The sequence below is a fragment of the Zalophus californianus genome, chromosome 11 (genome assembly GCF_009762305.2).
Source record: "Zalophus californianus isolate mZalCal1 chromosome 11, mZalCal1.pri.v2, whole genome shotgun sequence".
Classification (NCBI taxonomy): Eukaryota; Metazoa; Chordata; class Mammalia; order Carnivora; family Otariidae; genus Zalophus; species Zalophus californianus.
This window is the reverse complement of record NC_045605.1, coordinates 68,943,871-68,963,444: the sequence shown is the minus strand read 5'-3', so window position 1 is coordinate 68,963,444 and position 19,574 is coordinate 68,943,871. Positions and strand designations below refer to the sequence as shown.

The following is a 19,574-nucleotide window of genomic DNA, read 5'->3' as shown; positions in this document are numbered from 1 at the left end:
AGACGAACCATGAGAGATGATGGACTCTGAAAAACAAACTGAGGGTTCTAGAGGGGAGGGGGGTAGGGGGATGGGTTAGCCTGGTGATGGGTATTGAGGAGGGCACGTTCTGCATGGAGCACTGGGTGTTATGAACAAACAATGAATCATGGAACACTGCACCAAAAACTAATGATGTAATATATGGTGATTAACATAACAATAAAAAATTAAAAAAAAATATAGAAAAAAAAAACTCTTTCAGATCAATAAGAAAAAGATAGACAACCCAATAGAGAAAAATAGGCAAAACACATGAACTAATACTTCATAAAAGAAGGTGCCCAAATGGCCAAAACGCATATGAAAAGACACTCGACCTTGTTAGTGAACAGGGAGATAAAAATTACTGCATTTCTACCAGATTGACTAAACGTAAAAGGATTAACAATATCAAACGTTAACTGGAACTTTCACACACCGGTGAACCAAAAACAAGCAATTTTCAATGGAAAAGTCTTCGGCAGTATTTACTGAGGCTGAACACATACATACCCTATGATCCAGTAATACCACCCAAAATCAACAGGGATGCATACAGATGTGTGCCACACAACACCTGTCAGAAGATTCCTAGTAACATTGTTTGTATCGGCACCCAAACGGAAACACTCAATGTCCATTATCAGTAGGACGGATATGTAAGTTGTGGCATATTCGTATAATTGAATGCACTGTAGTCATGAAAATGAAGGAATTACTACTACATACTACAACAGGAATGAACCTCATAAACATAAGTGAAAGAAGACACACAAAATAATACAAAAGCTGTGTGTCTTCTTTCACTCAAGATTTATATAAAGTTCAAAAACAGACTAATCTATGATGCCAGAGGTCAGGACAGCAGTTACACATGTGGCAAAGTGGAGTGAGAAGTGATCTGGAGGGGCACAAGGGATGCCTCTGGAGTGCTGATCATGTTCTGTTTCTCGATCTGGGGACCGGTTGCCTGAGTGTATTCAACATGTGATAATTCACTAAGCTTTGTGATTTGTGAACTTTCCCATTGGTAAGTTATATTTTGATAAAAATATTATTAAGTCATGTTTCTGAATGATAAATATTCACCTTTTTGTACATCTGGGTAGTACACTTAAAGGGCTAACTCAGCTTCCCAGAGTGCTGCATTCCTGTCGGTTCGAAAACACTGAGGGCATATTCTACCTCACTGAATACAACCCACAAGATGCAGGCTCTGGAGGCTGAACTCAGTGTGGGGCTTCGATCCCTAATTATCGCTGGTGATGATGGTAGTACACAGTATAATCTGAAGGAAGACAAGAGATCTGATCCCCCCAGAGAGCCCCATTATATGACTCTTTCCTGAAAGAGTGTAGTATGTTCTGAGTCCCAGTAATGACCGAAGATGACAGCTCGGTAATAAATAATAGAATCTTCTCTCTAATGGCGCCTCCAAAGTGCCTCCCAAAAGAGGCCATTAAGAGACCCAAGAAATTCAAGAAAAAAATGCTTATGAAGGATTTAAAAACAAAAACAAAAAAGGTCCATTCAGAGCCATCCTGTGAGCACATCCAGGGAACTGGTTGAGAGCAAAGATGTCGGATGAGCATTCTAGAGCTATCATTTATTAATTATGTGACCACTGGCAAGTTATTTCACTTCCCTGTTCCCTCATTTTTAAAAAGAAGTTAATGATATTGCCTTTCTTGTAGGAATGTGGAGAGGATTAAATAAACATTTATTACAGAGCCTGGCACAAAAGGATTCAAGACCTGTAACGGACGCTGGTGGGGGTGCTGGTGACGTTGGGGCTGAAGAAGACGATGACGAAGGTGATGATTATGATGATAAATATCATGATGCTCTGCAGGCTGATTAACCCACAATGGTTTTCAAAAAGCTGGTCCTCAGGGACAATCATTGAACCACCAAAGAAAAACTCTAGGGGGCGCTAATGAAGGCTCACTGAAAGGACTGCAGTGGGGGTAATCCTCACAGGATTTGGGGACGATCCTCAAAGTCCAGGTTATGGGGAGATCTGGGTAAGCACTTATAATGAACAGTCCTCCTACAGCTCATCACACCCAATATAGGGTGTCCTGTGAGGTCCCCTCAGTCCCTCAGCCCCACACACCATATAGCCTTTCAACACTCCTTCCCTTTTTCAGAATTCCTCTCACCCAATTTTAAGTACATACTTATTTGTGAGTTATATGTTAAATGCTGGTCTCCCCTAATAACCTGTAAGCTCCATGAAGGCAGGGACCAAGTCTGTCTTAAGCTGCACTGTATTTTTAGCATTTAGTGTGCCTTTTAACACACAGTATATGCTCAATAAGGACTCATTAAATGAATGAATGAAAAAGTGTTCATTTGTCTTCAATGCATGGTTTGCTTCCTCCTGCTCTGGTCCCTCCTTCAAAGTTCCCCTGGGTTACCATGTGTAGTATGTCAGCCTCCCTCATCCTTTTGTTACTGAGCATTTGTCTGTGCCAGCCCAGTGCTCTGCCCCTGGAGACACAGAGAAAAGACATGGCCTCTCCTTCTAGAAGCATATAATATAAGAGCTGGGAAGAAAAGACACATCTGCAGATATTTTTTATAACATATGATGGGTGTTCTGGAGGTAGGAACAAGGTGCTCTGGGATCCCAGAGGAAGGAGCATCTGGGTCTAAGGTGGGAGTCAGAGGAGGCTTCAAGGACGCGGTGGCATTTGAGCTCCAAGTTGAATGAGGAATAGGAGTTTGTCCAGTAGACGAGAGGACTAACAGCACTCCAGGTAGAAGGAAAGGCATGATGAGCCAGTCTTGACTTTGGAAACCAGAAGCAATTCTGTATTTCATAAAATGCAAGCTGGGAGTGAGAGTATGCTAAGAGGTCCAGGGAAGAAGGTGAGCCGGGGGTAGAAACTTAAAAGCCTTCAAAGCCTTGCGATACCACCCTGGAGGTGATGAGGGGGACCTGGGGGCTTTGAGTTAGGGAATGCCATATTCAGATTTATGTTTTAAGAAGATGAGACTGGAAGTTGCATGATTACTGAGTAATAGCCCTTCCCTAAAAACCAGTGGCAAGGGCCTCTCTGGCCTGCCTTGCTTGTATGAGGACCGATGTTTCACACTGGAGTCTGGCCTTAAATCTCTACACAAGGTTGAGTTCTCCCTATCCTTGGGTACACTGGTCATACGCAAACCCCAGTTCCCAAATAGCTTTCTGGGTCCTTCAAATGTCAGTGTATCAACCATCTAACACAAACTCTGATGAGCTGTTACCCAATTCATCTGTTGTGCCTATCACCCTCACTGGAGCTCATCCAGGACCATCATGCTCCCCACTCTGCCTTTGGGTTTCAGACTCCCCGGCTCCAACCTCAGTGAAAGGATCCTGAACCAGCTCTATCACAGGGCCAGCATCTGCCATCCACCTGCTAAATGTTACTGAGACGCTCCAGTCTTCTTGTCCCATACATCAACTATGGGGAACTTTAACTTCTGCCTTAACTTGCAACGGGGGCTTACAAGGGCTGCTGAAGCAGTCCACAAGCCACAGTGGTCCCCTCCCTGCTCTGCGTGACGTTCAGAGCACCAGGAAGCTGTAACTCACATGTTCACTTAGAAACTGGCACAACAGTTGAGCCAGGGTTAGGCCGAAGATATTGGTGATGTTGACAGATGGGAAGACAGGGCTTAAAATCCAAAGGCGAGCAAGTGTGTATGGTGGGGTTGGCTTACCCTGTTCCCCTGGATGGTCTTCTTTAGCCAGTGCTTCAGCATTCCCAGCCAGAGATGAAACATCTCCCATTCCAAATGAAATAGCACACATATCTAAAAATCAAAAACTGTTTTTCTAGAATGGATATAGCTAACAGGTCTGGGTTCAAATCCCCCTGTTTACTATATGTAACCTTGGACAAGTTACTTAACCTCTCATGGTCTCAGTCTCTAATCTACTGTAAAATGGCAGTAAGAGTATTTATCTCATATTATTATTATGACAAGTAATGAATTAATATTTGTAATAGTAAGTCTATATAAATGTTAAACTAATAAGATGTCTTACAAATAAATCATTCTCTTCTATAAAATAGGGATCATCATTATCATCTGTCATGGGTTTGTTATAAGGATTAAAGGAGAAAATGTATACGAAGCACATTGCAACAGCTCAATAGAAGCTCATTCTTCCCCCCATATGCTACCTCTTCATGGGACAGCTGGGAGCCAGATGAATGAGTCCTGAGCTGACCATTATGTGGACAGGAAGAGGGATGGGTGGGAAGAAAGCTCCTGGGGACTTGGAGGTGTGTCAGCCAAGAGAATATAGCTGGGAACATGGGTGAGGGCAGGTCGCGCCAAGGGCTGCACACTGTCCAGGAGCCTCACTTCTTCCACTGCTTGGACGATCTTTGGGGCTGGATGATCTCTCTCCTGAAACATAATGTCACAGAAGGACTGTGACCCAAATTTAGTCTCTCTCCACATCCCAGTCACCTGGGTCTATGACCCAAAATGGACCAATCAGAATCCTTCTCTGAGATTTTCCTGTTTGGAGTTAAAGGGACAAGGGCTTTTCTTTTAGTTACAGAACTAACTGAAAGGCTTTTCATTCACGGTTCTTGGCAGCTATCCTCCTTGTTATTTGGAGAAAGTTTATCTGTAGTAAGAAAAATGAGGACAACAGATAGAAACACAGCCAAGAGATAAAGGATGGGGCGAGTGAGACAGACAAGGTAGAAGGAAGGGGTGGAAAGGAGAAAGGGAGGAGAGAACGCTTTTGGGTTCCTAGATCTATTTATACCTGAAGCCAGACCCACCCCTAGATTTTCCAAATATGGGACTCAATAATTCTCTTTTTGCTTTACTTTGGTTGACTTTGTTCCTGTCATGTTGCCTGGAAAGAGCCTTCACTAATTTTGAAACAAAGAAAGAAAATAATTCTGCCTAGACTATATGATTCCTTAGCAGGCTAGGGAGACAGTATTTGTGGCTAAACTGAAATGGCTGACCAGGAAAGTGGCAGTTGGTACATAAGTACTGACTTTAAAACCATTAACTGGGGCGCCTGGGTGGCTCAGTTGGTTGAGCGACTGCCTTCGGCTCAGGTCATGGTCCTGGAGTCCCTGGATCGAGTCCCGCATCGGGCTCCCCGCTCAGCGGGGAGTCTGCTTCTCCCTCTGACCCTCCCCCCTCTCATGTGCTCTCTCTCTCTCATTCTCTCTGTCTCAAATAAATAAATAAAATCTTTAAAAAAAAAAAAATAAAACCATTAACTGATGTCAACTTGATGGAAAAACTCAAGGGATGTCAAAGGAGCCCAGACCTGCTCAACTATTCTTACCAGCTTCGATAAAGATTTCTAAGACTGTTTATCCCAATTCTCTCTAATCCAAATTAGATTATGTGGCTACATCACTCAGTGACAGAATCCAGATTCATGAGTGGTTGACAGCCACAGGGATGGGCCCAAACATGCTGGATTAAGTCTGAGGAAGACGAAGACCAAGTCAGGAGGAATCTTAGGTTCCAGAACCAGTCGCACCAGTATAGGGAGAGAAGGGAAGCAAGCCTTCCCAGCAGTTCACAGGAATTTTTGCTGGCTACGAGCTCAGCATGATCCCAGAGTACAGCACTGCTGCCAAAATAGCAAACACAAGACCTGGCAAGCCTAACACAAACACAGTGTTCAGGACAAGGGAGATAATCCTTTCCCGTGTTCCATCCCTATCAGAGCACATCTGGAGTACAAAGTGCAAGGGGACAAGAAACAGCATCCTCAAAAGAAGGCTGAAGAAAGGGGGCATTTTGTCAGAAGAGATGTCAGAGTTGGTATTTCTCCACAAACACCCCAAGGGCTGACATATGGTCAAGGGGAGACCTTATTTACTCGTCTCCAAAGAACAGAACCTGGACCAATGAGTGGAAGTCGCATGGAAGGGAAACGTTGGCAAGAGAAAAGTACAACCAGCTCAGCTGTGGCTCAGGCTCTGCCAGTTTGCGAGCGTTGTCGCCTAAAGGAAGCTCACGATTCTTCTCTCCCCAGCACTCCATGGCTGAGGCAGGGGAAAGCTGCTATCATTCCAGCTTTGAGGACATTCTACTGGCCACTCTACTCGTGTCTCACTGCAACAGGATAGGGCAGTGGTGTGAGCAGTGCTAACGTATGCGGAGCATGGGAGGCTGCGGTGGGGCTGGGAGAGGCTGTGATGGGGAAGCATGCTCATAGAAAACCACCTCATAGACCACCTTTTGACCACCTTCTCCTTGTGTCTCCCCATCTTGTTTTAAAAGAAAAAGGGGGGGGCACGCCTGGGTGGCTCAGTTGGGTAAGCATCCGACTCTTGATTTCAGCTCAGGTCATGATCTCAGGGTTATGAGATCGAGCCCCATATGGAGCCCCACATTGGGTTCTGTGCTGGGTGTGGAGCCTGCTTAGGATTCTCTCTCTCCCTCTCCCTCTGCCCCTACTTCTGTCTCCCTCTCTATTAAAAAAAAAAAAAAAAGGACAGATAATAGATTTCTGGAATCCAGCCCTTTGTTTGGGGTGGGTCCAGTGAAGCTATGGTTTGTTTGTTTGTTTGCTTAACTTTCAAATGATTCTGATGCATAGCTAGGTTTGGAAACCACACAAATGACCCCGCCAAGTGCTGATTCCAGGGAAATTCACTTAATAACTGGTGTCTAGGTTTGATGGATCAACAATTCTCTCTGCCTTATTCTTCATTCAATCAGAGCCAGTGTCTGAAGCTGGGAGCCCCTTCCCTTTGCTCTTTGGCTTGCTGTCCTTCTGCTCTTTACCTCTGAACCATCGATGACCCAACTTTCCGGCATGCTGATCTCCTTCCTCCCAACAGTCTTCACCTGGGACCCAGCCATCTGCCTGCCCTCACCCCCCCCCCAGCCAATGCCCCCAGGGCAAGGGACATCCTTTCTCTCTGCTGCCATCACCTGGAGGTCCCTCCCTGCTGTTGGTCCCCAACCCTCGTCTCACTTCTCCGGCTGAGAGAGAAACGCTTTCTCTTTCTCCCATCTAGCTCTCTTAGAGGGAGATCTCACACGAGGATTCTTCATTTTTTTTTCCCCAAGAATAATGATTTAGTGTCTGTTACATCCACAAACTGTTCCGGATGCTAGAAAGAAATGGCAAATAAGAAAGAAACAGTCCTCGCTCTCGTAAAGCTCATATTCTAGCTTGAGGAGGTAGATGATGCACAAGATAATTTCAGAGAGTGATTATGGGCTATGATGAAAATAAAATCAGGCCAAAGTAATGGGAAACATAAATTGGTGGTCAGAGAAGCCTCTTCAAAGGGATAAAATCTGAGCTGAAACTTAAAAGACAAGGGGCGAGGCATATGAAGATGTGGGCATGACCACTCTAGTCGTGGGGAAGAGCATGTACAAAGGCTCTGGGGTAGGAATGAGCCTGGTGTGTTTGGAAAATTCAAAGGATAGTGTTGCCGCTGCCGGGAGAAAGAAAAGAAGGAAAGAAAGTGAAGAGGGATGAAAGGGAGAAAGAGAAAAGGAGGAGGGGAGGGTAAGGAGGAGGAGCCTGAGAGTTTCCTATAGCAGCTAGAATCACCATCCAGTTTGTATGACCTGGTCTGCGTCTGCCCATCCTCTCACACCCCTAGCCCCCACACATGGTGGCTTGTGCTTGGGTCCTTCCCTGCTCTCCTGTTGTCTCACGAAGTCCATGAGGCATATTTGCAAATATCGGAGCCACAGCTGTAGATAGGGTTTGAGTTATTGCCCAGGGTCTTCCGGGCCTCAGCTAATCTGTAGATGTGTTTAAGTTTCCCAGACCCTTTCATGGAAGTTTTGAATATTCTGTGAAAGTTAGAAGCCTTGTCTATGTAGAGCTCACAAGGACATCTGGTGATGTCACCTAACTCCCTGCCCTTCCCATTCTAGCCTCAACTCCAGCCCAGCCAAGACACCCTGTAAAAGTGGGAAATGTGTACCAGTAAGAGCTGGCCAGCCATGTGGAAAGCGTTATGTGGCGGGGTGAGCTCGCTGATACTGTAGGTGCCTATGACATCATCACACACAACGGTATTCTGTCCGAAGAGAAACAGAGGAATGAACACCTTTGATAGTTTGGGCCACTTTGCCACTCCATGCAATGCATGCACTCGCTTGAGTGCGCCTGAGAGGAGACTCTCGTTCTCTCACTCCTTCAGAGTCAGTATTTTGTACCTGTCATGTCAGTGGTTGAGGACCAGCAAATCGCTTGTTTTTCCTGTCACTCAACTGAGGGAGCACTGGTCCCTTTCAATAGTGGACGGACAATTAGAAGTGCTGGACTTACTGAGAAATATCGGTTCGCTTCCATTCCCCACTAACAGAACTGTCTGGAAGGGGACACAAATAAGGCTGCACTGAATCTAGGACCCACGTTGCTGATGTACAATTTGAAAGGATTTTTAAGGAACAATTTTGACCTGTGGGATCTTTGCTTTCCACAGTGCTTCTTGAACCTAACTCTCAAGTAAGATGGGACACCAGTCTCCTCAAATTGTCATTCATTTTCGCTCTGAATATATACTCCAGTGAGCTTTTGTTTCTTCTCTTTTAGTTTCTTTTCCCTTCCCCTCCTCCCCCTTCTTCCTCCCTCTCTCTTTCTTCTTCTTCCTCCTCCTCCACTTCTTTCTGTTCTTCTTTTCTCTCTCATGTTCTTGTTTTATCCACTTCCTCCTTCATTCCTTTTCCTTATAGCTTCCTCCTTTATTGAGGGAGAGGGAGAGACAGAACAGGCCACTCTGACATATTGGCCCCTTTTTTTTCTTCTCAGTATGAAATCTATCAACACCACACACACACACACACACACACACACACACACACACACACACTCACTCCTTCCCCTGTGGACTCATTTAGCAAGTATATCAACTTCACATGCTGTTGAGAAGACCATCTAGATACATTTCACTGAGTGAGAGGACTTGAAATACTGTGTTTTTATACGACTGTGCATTAAAACATGTGGCAGAGATAGCTATTGGCCCTTTAAATCCATTTTCACCTTCATCCTTTTGGAAAACAACAACAACAAATCCTTTCCCCAAGTTTTAGCTGGGCATGTGGCTGCCCAGTTAAATGTTCCCAGGCTCCCTTGCAGCTAGGTGTAGTGAAGTCACTAAATTCTTACCAGTGGAGTGTGTTGGGAAGTGCTGAGCACCATTCTGGGTCACATGATGAGAAAGAAAGCCACCTGCTGACCAGAACCCAGATGTGTTGGTAGTGACATGGCTGTAACCATTCTGATGAGAACACCCCACAACAGTGCTGTCCAGCTGCTCAAGGCAGGTGAAATTCATTGTATTGGTTAACAAGTAACCAGTAGGGATAAGTGTAAAACAAGTAAAATTAATTTTAACACTATGCTTTATTTAACCTAATATATACCATTATCACTTCAATATGCAATCAATATAAAAAATTATTGAGAAGTTTATTTTTCTTTCATCCTGATTTTTCAACAACCAGTGCGTACTTAACACTCACAGCACATCTCGATTTGGACCAGCTACGTTTCAGGTGCTGTAACTCTTGGCCGCCTACTGGACAACAGAGTGCTAGGGGATTGGCAAAGCAACACAACAGAGGGAATCTGGGTTCCTCGATGACCCTGTGAGGCAAAGCTGTCCATCATCTTAGACTTCCCATTTACCTCTTATTTAAAACACTGTATTTTGGGGTCTCTTTGAAACACAAGCTTTTTTTTTTTTCTTCTCCCTTGGAAGGATGCTCTTATTGAACGAAACATAAGCTTAACCTGTATCTTGACTAATATAACACGGTAAGAGGTTTTCCTCTCCCACAGAAATTACTATTGAGCCGCATCTGACACTCTATATAACAAGCAAATGGAGAGTAATAGTGAAAAATTCTTGATGTATCAGCCCATGTTTGTGAAGATATCAGCAATTACACCCTATTGTTCCAATTGAGTCTGTCAGCAGCAATGGAATGACAATTTCACCGTGTACGGGGGAGTACCCAAGTTCTAACCTTGACAAATGTCTATTTGATATGCTTTCATTTTTTGTGTGTTTTGATTTTTTTCCCTGCATTTCAGGAAACTCAAAGCAGTAAGCAATCTCTTTTAATTTTTATTATCATTTTGAACTAAATGCTTATTAAAAGGGGGCAAAGTTTAAGAAATAAAGTTACATGATAAAAAAGAGGGGAATGGTAGAAGAAAAGAGGAGAGGTGGGGGGGTGACTTATAGGTAATTACAATACCATCAGCAGTACTTAATTTTTTTAGCCCCCCCCAGATCAGAAATAGTTTGTTTAAAAGACCTTATCCAGTTTAAATTTCTCAGATTCTCCATATGTACTTTACAAATACATAATTTTGTAGGCATGGTAGTATAAGTCTGCATGTAAAAATAAACCAACCATCAAATTAAGGGTTTTTTCCTATCCAATTTGTTTCTGTATCCCCACAAACAAAAGGAATTGGCTAAAGATTGACAAGGTTGTTCATGTTTCTAAATTAATTCTCTGGTTTATGAGGAAATGCAATCCTGAAGTCTATAAAAAGAAAAAAAGCAAATGTATATAAGGAGCCATCGCTTTATACTTTGTATCCCAAGATATGTCAGTTATTATCTTGAAATGTTGCTTCTTTCCTTCAGTGAAGACTCACCATCCAGAAGGCCTAGGGTAGCTAGAGTCAATTCATTTTATTACCCCTTCATTTCATGTGTCAATATAGAAGACTGGTTAAGAACAAGATTTAGGAGTCAGACATCCCTTAGTTTGTATCCTGACTCCACTGATTATTAGCTGTGTGATCATGGGCAAGTTACTAAACCTCTCTATGACTTGGTCTTCCCATCTGTAAAATAAGAATAACAATAAATTGCCTCAAAGTACTGTAAGGAATAAGTGAGATGAGTAGGAAGTGCTTAACACAATGTCTCATCCAGTGTCGCTGCCAAGTATTTTTCTATTTCCAAAATAATCATCTTAATATATATATTTTTGAGCACTTACTCTATGACAGCTTTTTAAAAAAAAAAACAAATTATTTCTGACTCTCACAGCAATGCTGTAAGAGGAGGGGAAGCACTCTCATTTTACAGCTGGAGAAACTGGCTCAGAGAGGTGAAGAGGCCTGCCTGAGGTCACACAGTGAATTTATGACTGAGCAGAAGTTGAAACAGACCCAGTCAACATCAAAGTCTATGCTCTTTCTACCAGACTGAGATGGGGCTCTCCAGGACACCCACTCCTATGGCATTGTGTGCCCCAGAGTGGGACAAAGAAAGAGAAAGCCAAGCAGCTTTGGAGGTCTCCAAACCTCCCGGTTTAGAATAAATCCCCCAATTATGCTTGAAGTTGGACAAGCTTTTGAAATCTCAACTGGACATTCTTTTCCCATCAAGTTCCTTGAAATTTCCCTTTAAAGAGCATCTAGGAAAAGCCACTCTCATTAGCTAGGGTCTGGCTTTATTTTCCTAATAAACAGAACTTTAGTCAGACAAAAGAGCCTCTTTTATTTTCAATCAATTCTTGAACATTTCAGCTGATTTTCTTCTATTTGGCTTGAAATTGTGATCTGGGAATGGCTGGTCCTGCAAATTGTCCTCCTATAAGGGAAGCCCCTTGAGAATCCTCAACTTGTTATTTTTAATCACTGTAATCTCCCTGTCAAAGGAGGCCATGGTTAGAAACAGAGCAGGCCTTTCAGAGCTTTCTAAAGCACAATTATTGCCAAGGGAGGGGGGACAGGGGAAAGAGGGAGGGAGAGTAGAGAGAAGTGGTGGGAGAGAGAAGGAAGTCAATATAGTACTAACAACTTGGAAAAGTTTGAATAATAATCTCCATTGGATCCTGGCTGGTGAGAAGAAACCCCATGTTTTTATATATATATATATATTTTTTTTTTTTTTTTTTAAACAGTGACCATTTTAATCCAGTGTAGCATACCTAACGGAGATCCTGGGTGGGGGGTGTGGAGAGCAGAAGCTCTTCAGGGATGTACTGGAAGTCTGGGGACAAAGATTTCAGGCAGGAAAACAAGCCATTGATTCCAACACTTGTGGGGGGCTCTAACTCAAGAAAAAGTAAAAAAGCAACTCGAACACCAGGGGAATGTTAACTCCCACAGCCCTGAGTCAATACCTGAGCAGAATGCATTTGATTTACTTTTAACGTAATTATTCTAAGAAAGTATAAGCCAACAGAAAATGTCACAAACTAGGCAAGCGCCCTTTTCTTCCTGACTTTGAGTGGCGGAATCAGGTTTGCTAATCTCAGAGTATTTATTCAGAAGCCCAGAGCATGGTTCCTGCAACATCTTCCTTTCAAGATCTCTTAGGCACCAGAAGGGAGAAAAGGTGACCACGGGCCAACAGCCTGAGTGGGGAGTCACAGTCCAAAAGGCTAATGTTTAGGCTGGAAAAACTTGTAGGTGAAAGTCTAGTGCTCCCCTGTCCCCTAGTCCTGGTCCTCACCTCCAGGCCATGGACACTCTGGCAGTTGTGGAACCTGGCCAATCATGTGAATACCAGGTGCCCCTGCTCCCCAGGGTTGGGGTACCTGTCGCCCATACTCAGCCCAACAGGGAGGATTTGTGTGGGAAGAAATGCCTGGTAAGACACTGGGCATGGGCCCCCTGACTTGCCTAAATCACCTAAAAATATCCTCTTGGGCTTATATTAAGAATAATCTTAGGCTAGTGTGGAGAAACCATTCATTCATTCATTCTATTAATTCATGAGGACCCAGAGAGCCACAATCACTGGTAGATTGTGCCGAGAACACCATTTAATCAATCACATACACACACATCAAAACCAAATCTGACTAGGCACATCCTTCCGTTATTAAGCCAATAAGGGCCTCATATCCAACTCAGACAAACATGTACTGGGCACCTCAGGCACACTCATCTTTCTCAACTCATTTACTCCCTACAACCACCAGAGCGGTTGGATAAATAGCTACTTTCACTGCTGGGAAATAAGTTCAGAGAAATTAAAGGACTTGCACAAGGTCACACGGCTACTAAAGCCAAGTTCGTCTGAATCCAAAGCTGCCTCTTTCCCTGCCACGTGGAGCTTGGGCGGGTTCCCCAGGGAAACCAGGTCCTCGGTTTTGGTGAGACCTCAAGAGGCGAAGGGGGGTGCGTCCGCCTCCCTCCAGTCCACGGAGAGGACTGGCTGTCTCCCAGCTCCTCGGAAAGGCTGTGGCCGCACCCGCAGGCCCGCTACGCAGCGGGCTCCCTCCCGGGCTGGGCCGGGGGTTCTTTCTCCGCGCAGTAGCGAGGGTCCCGCCGGCCGCCGCGCGCGGGGAGTCGGGGGCTCGCCCTGCGCGGAGCGCCGCCACGTACGGGCGGCGCCCGGACGCAGCTCTGCGAAGCTCCAGGTGCACAGAGTCTGGGACACGATCCCGGGGACTTAATCCCGGAAAACCGGGAGAAGCGTTCTGGGAAGGGTAGCGCCTGCTTACGGTGAACTGTGCGGCGGGGACGCCCGCTGACAGTGGCCCAAACTTTCTCCAGTGTTCTCCCACCGCTTCCTCCCTCAGCGCTCTGGGAACCCGGAAGGCGGGGATGCAAGGGCGGCGGCTTCGAGCCCACCAGCTGCCCCCAAGACCCGCTCTTCCCTGCGAGGCACCAGAGCTGACTTACGAAGAGCCGGGGGGTGGGGGCGGGCGGCGATGGGTGGGTGGGGGGCAGGCAGCCCGTCACTCCCCGCCCGCGGAGCCCCAGGTGAGACCGGGCGGGCTTCCTTCCCTGCCCCAGGTCCTGTCTCCCAACTGGAGTACGGCGGGGATGTCTGGGGGAGATGATGGGCTGCGGAGAGAGGCGGTGGGCGGCGGGATGGAGTCAGGGGGCTTCAGGTCTGCGCGGGTCGAGCGGCTCTCCTGGCCAGGAGGCGCTCACCTGCCTGGACATCCCCTCCCTGCGCTCAGCCGAGGAGCGTAGGCGCGACATCCCCCCGGCACAGAGCCTCGGGGTGGCTGGAGCCAGGGTCCCCCGGCCTCCAGGGAGCAGGCCTCGGGAATTTGGGCTTCCCTTTCCGTCTTCACCGGGTTTTCCTTCCCATTCCGAGCCCACACAGAGCTCCTCGGAGGCCCATTCCACTGGGAGCCTGTCCTAGAAATCCAGACCCTTCTCCCTCGCCTGGGACCATCGGAAAATAATTTGGAGTTCTTGCCGGGGACCCTTCCGAAAGCTTCAGGCTCTTCCTCCCCTCCTCCCAGTGCCCCGGGACCAGTCAAGGGAGAAACCGAAGTCCCTTTTCGGGAAGGCGTCTGTCCGAGGAAGCCGGAGTGACCATCCCGGGGGGGGTGGGGGTGGCGGGCTGCTCTGAGAGAAGCTGGTATCCTCCCCTTCAGGGACGGGAGAGGGGAAAGCCTGTCTCCCACCTGGTCTGGGACCCGACAGAGAGAAACCAGAGTTCCCTCCACTCCAGAGGCGGATCTGGAGGAAGACGGGTTTCCACTGCTTTCCCGGAGCGGGCCGGGGTGGGGAGAAGCCAGGTTCCCTCCCAGCCAGGCCGGTGTGGCGCGTTGCTCGGCTGCAGCCCACGCCCGAGAGCCGCGCGTCCGAGATGGGGCTGCCCCGCCGGGCTGCAGTCCCCACGACGGCCCCGGACGCTGGCTCGGGAGCCGCGCGGAGCTCGCTGCGAGAGGGGCTGAGGGCGGCCAGGACAGAGGGCCCTTGCGGGGCTCTGCCGGCACCGTGCGCCCGGGGACCGTGCGCCCTCCTCCGGCACCGCGCGGTCGGCACCCTTCTGGGGGCCGGGTTCCGCGCCCCCAGCGCCACGCCGGGCCACTTACCACGGTAGCTGGTTCCCGGCTTGTAGAAGTCGGGGTCGCCCTCCACGCGGAGGCTGAACTCGGTGTAGCCCTCGCGCCGCGTGCCCTGGGCGCGCAGGATGCGGCTGCAGTAGCCCTCCGACTTGGGCACTTTGTCCAGGGTCTCGTCGGAGAAGGCCAGCGCCGCGGCCAGGGGCAGCGCCAGGGCCAGCAGCGCTGGACTCCGACTCAGCCTCAGGGGCTCTGGGGACAGCCTCATCCTCGCGGGCGCTCAACTTTGTGCCGCTGCCGCCTGTCCTCGCCACGCGACGCCTGCCCGAAGGGGTCCCCGGAGAAGCGAGACCTGGCGGAGCCCGGGCGGGGAGCGGGAGCTCGGAGCCGGCGCCAGCAACCGGGAGACCGTGCGGGTCTCGGCTTGGCGGCTGCCGAGCTGCGCCGCGCGGAGCTGAGCTGAGCTAGCGGAGCCGCGCGAGGAAGGGAGGGCGGCGGCGTAGGGGGAGGAGGGCGGGCTGATTTTGCCCAGATCCCCGAGCGCAGCGCTGTTTTGTTTCCGAGCTGGCGATTAGCTGCGCGGCCGTGTTTATTTTACGACGCTGGATTCCCAGGGTCTGGCGAGGAAATCATAAGGCACGGGGACACGGCGGGCTCTGTCCCACCACCAAGGAGGCTGCTACCCCAACCCCAGCTACACCTTTGCACCCTGCGGAGTAACAAAACTAACTTCTGTTGCACACCTACTTTGTGCTTACCAGTATGCCGGGTGGTTGGCGAAGGGTATCTGCTCACCTTCTTCACTCTCCCTGCACACAACAAACATGACCTTACTTTCACTCATTTTACAGATGAGCAAACTGAGGCCTGCAGCTAAACAGTTAAGGCAGGGTCGGATTCCATGACTGTGTGACTCTATTGCTCTTTTGGAGCAGGTCAGACTGGAGGATGAGAAAGGAGCAGAATGACTCATCCAACTGCGCCCAGTAGGCATAGCGCCTACAGCCTGTAATATTTTTGGAGACTCCTGAAAATATTTTCTTTAAAATCAGAAGAAAAAAAAAACCATTTAGGTCTAATAAAATGTTATACTATATAATGTTAATATATTTCTACTTACACCTACGCAGTCATAAAATAGAACGTTTACTGTTGTTTTATGAAGGAAGGAGATCCGGAAGACAAAAGTGCCTAAGGCCCGGGGAAGTCCTCATATAGCTCTAGAAAGGAGTTTCAAAAGATTCAAAGAAGTCTGTGTTTTCTTGGCTTAGATTTTAGTTCAGGTTCTCAGTCCCCAGTAACCGATGTTTAGAGAGGAACTGAGCCTGAGGCACCAACGCCAAGGCCAGAGAGGAAAAGGCCCAGGTGAAGGAATCTCTCCCAGTGTTTCGCCGGGGACAGACTTGGAGCAAACCTTAGTCCTGCCGCTCACCTTCTGTGAGGCGTTGGCGATTTATTTAGTCTCTCCAACCTCCAGTTTCATGCTCTGGAGGGAGTGTGTGTGTGTTTGTGTGTGTGTGCGTGTGCGCGCGCGCGTCTCCAGGCTAATAAGCCCTTCCTCTAGGGGGTGCTAGAGTCCAATGAAATGACCCATATAAAACACCTGGCCTAGCCTCCATGCCCCGCCCGCCACCCCCCCCCCCCCCACCCCGCCATGGGTTGGTCTGGGCTGGTCCTGGGTACCAAAGGCTTAAGGCCCCTGCCTCCCCTCAGTGTGCACAAGCATCCCTCTCCAGGGGCTTTCACAAGTTTTGGTGACCCCTCTTCCTCCCCCTGGGTCATCAACACATCTTGAATGCCTACATTTTAGCATATATGCTGCCTAAGGGAGCACTTAAATGCCTACATTTTAAAAAGCAATCTCCTTTGCTTTCCAGGTCGGGTTTTTCCTCTTTGACATCACTAACTGCCCAGAAGAGCTGTGTGCTTTGGAAACCTCCATTCCTCCACATCTGCTCACTTAACTTTCCAGTTCTTGTCCTGGGACTCCTGCTGAGACTATTAACTGAGCACCTTCTCTCAGAAGTCACCCACGAATGCCCCCTTACTGAAGCCAATTCTGCTTTTTTCTTTTCTTTTTTTTTTTTTTTTAGATTTTATTTATTTATTTGACAGAGAGAGACACAGCGAGGGAGGGAACACAGGCAGGGGGAGTGGGAGAGGGAGAAGCCGGCTTCCCGCGGAGCAGGGAGCCTGATGCAGGGCTCAATCCCAGGACCCTGGGACCATGACCTGAGCCGAAAGCAGACGCTTAACGACTGAGCCACCCAGGCGCGCCCAATTCTGCTTTTTTCTCAGTCCTGACCTTCCTTGACCCTCAGCAGCACCTGATCCAGCTGACCAGCCCTCCTTCATAGAGGTGACACTCGAATTCACGTCTGTGACCCAAGTGAATTATCTCCCGTGTCACTGGCTTGGAGCTCATGCTAGATTCCGTGGTACGTAGTGCCAATCATCCAGCACGCTCTTGTTGAGTGCAGATTTGGGGCCAAGTCTCTGCTCAGCAGTGGGCCCCATAGGGAACAAAGATTTATTCATTCATTCATTCATTCATTCATTCATGCTGAAGGCTGACCATGTGCTCAGCACTAGGACACAAGACAGACTTATTACTTGTCTTTGTGGATCTTACAATCCAGTGGGAAAAGCAAATATTAAATACATAGTTACACAATCTTTTCAAATTATACTTGTGATATATGCTACAAACTAAGATAAGTGTTGTGTGAGATTTTATCTCAGAGGACGGGAATGAATATACAGAGATGAATAAAATGTGGCTTCTGCCTTTACAGATCTTACTGTATGTCCAATAACCCAAATATGTGCTCTTTTCATCTGAATCATCATATTCAAATCTAACACGGATATGGGCGGGTATGGAGCGGGCAGGGATGTAAGAGTTATTTTTTTTATTAAACATTGACAGGAAAACCATGTCAAGTAGGAGGCCCGTTTCCCCTCCCGCCTTGTTTCCCAAATTAGGAACCTATAAAATCTCCTGTCTAGGAGCCACAGCTAGTAAGGGGAAAAGATGCAAGATTCAAAACAGGCCTCACCGAACACAAAAATGGGGTTCTTCCCACTACACGGTTTTGACCTCATCATCTGGGCTCTGACAGCCACAGCTGGCTCTAAGCAGCCCATCAAGCTCCAGGGCCACTCCCCAAGCAAGATTTCCCCAACCCAGTGCTGCTGTCACGTCAGACCTCTGTTCTCTCTCCACACATCCAATCCATCACCAGGTTTCACCTTCTAACTACCTCTTGAACCTGTCCACTTCTCTCCATCTACTCTGCCACCACACCAGTCAGGTGTCACCATCTCTCAGCCTCCTAATTGGGCTGCCCACGTCCACTCTTGTTCCCCTCCAATATGCCTTCTGCGCTGAAGCCCAAATGATCCTTTTTATTTTATTTTATTTTTTTATTATGTTATGTTAGTCACCATACATTACATCATTAGTTTTTGATGTAGTGTTCCATGATTCATTGTTAGCGTATAATACCCAGTGCTCCACGCAGAACGTGCCCTCCTTAATACCCATCACCAGGCTAACCCATTCTCCCACTAAATGATCCTTTTTAAAACACAGATTTGAATGTCAATCCCAAGGTTAAAACCCATTTCGGTGGCTATTCGGGGCTCTCAGAACAAAGAAAAAATCTTCAGCATGGCCTCCAATGCCCTCCTGAATCCCCTCAGGCCATGCACCCCTTCTGTCACAGGCTCCAGCCCCCAGGGCTCCTCGGTGTTGTGAGCACGTGCCTGTCCTGTTCTCTCAGCCTATAGTCTCTCCCACCTGCCACCTTCCCCAGCCAACTCCTGAGCATCTCTCAGATCCCCATGCAAAACTGCTTCCTCAGAGGAGTCCTTCCTGATTGCCTATTAATATGCTCCTCCTTATATGCTCTCCTGGAACCTGATATTTTTTCTCTTAATATTCTCAAGGTTTTTAAATTCCATATTCATTTTTATGTTTGTCACATTTTGTATTTATTCCATGTCTGTCTCTGTCACTAGATTCCAAGCTCTGTAAGGGTAGGGACTGCCTCTGTGGTTCACCACCCTATTCTCCATGTACCCCATGTTCTAGGAATAAAAAGTCGTTCATAGCCCAAGCTCTTCAAGTGACCTTCAAGGCCCTCCATGATTTGGTTCTAGACCCCAGACTGAGCTCTCAGTGCTGTCAGCTGGGTTCCCTGTGTCCCCCACTTTTAGTCCTACCTTGCCTCTTTGCCAGTAGCTTTCCCATCACCTAGAATGCCTTCCTCCCCTGCAACTCATTTATATTCCCTCCTCCATGGAATGAGATCCTGCATTCTCTCCTCTAGACGTCAGTAGAACTTACGAGGAGAAAGTTCCATATTTTGACTATTGTGTTCCGGTGGATTGTCATGAACTGTTTTGTGTGTGTCTATGTCTCATCTCTTAGCAATGAATCCAGTTTACTTTCTATTTAATTTCCTGTTCAGATGTTTTGTTCTGTTGTAAAATACACTGGACTTCAAGAAATCTCTTTCCAGTTTTGTAGCCTAAGGCAGAGCTGATGTTAGTTGCTAGGGTGTTGCTAGGGAAAGTCATTTAGCCAGGGCAGATAATTAACTTTATCAGTGTGTGTGTGGGTAAGTCACAGAAAAGAAGAGCTGGGGGCCCTACTTATCCAAGGGGAAAAAAAAATTCCTTTGATTGGTAAGAGGTGAGATCAGTCTTTTTTTTTTTTTCCCTTTAATAGAGAAGGGAAAAAGGAGTTTCTAGATTAGCGTTTTTCAGAGTATGGTCATTGAAACACAAGCGTTAGA

The 19,574-nt window shown here is 47.4% G+C and overlaps 1 protein-coding gene across 1 annotated transcript in view; it reads right to left on the bottom strand.

The window, feature by feature from the left end:
• SPON1 (spondin 1) overlaps positions 1-15,040 on the bottom strand; it is a 248,970-nt gene extending 233,930 nt beyond the window's left edge. The window contains exon 1 of the mRNA XM_027577773.1: positions 14,803-15,040. Coding sequence (XP_027433574.1) covers positions 14,803-15,040 — 238 coding nt within the window. The remainder of the gene's footprint in view (positions 1-14,802) is intronic.
• Between the last annotated feature and the right edge of the window lie 4,534 nt (positions 15,041-19,574).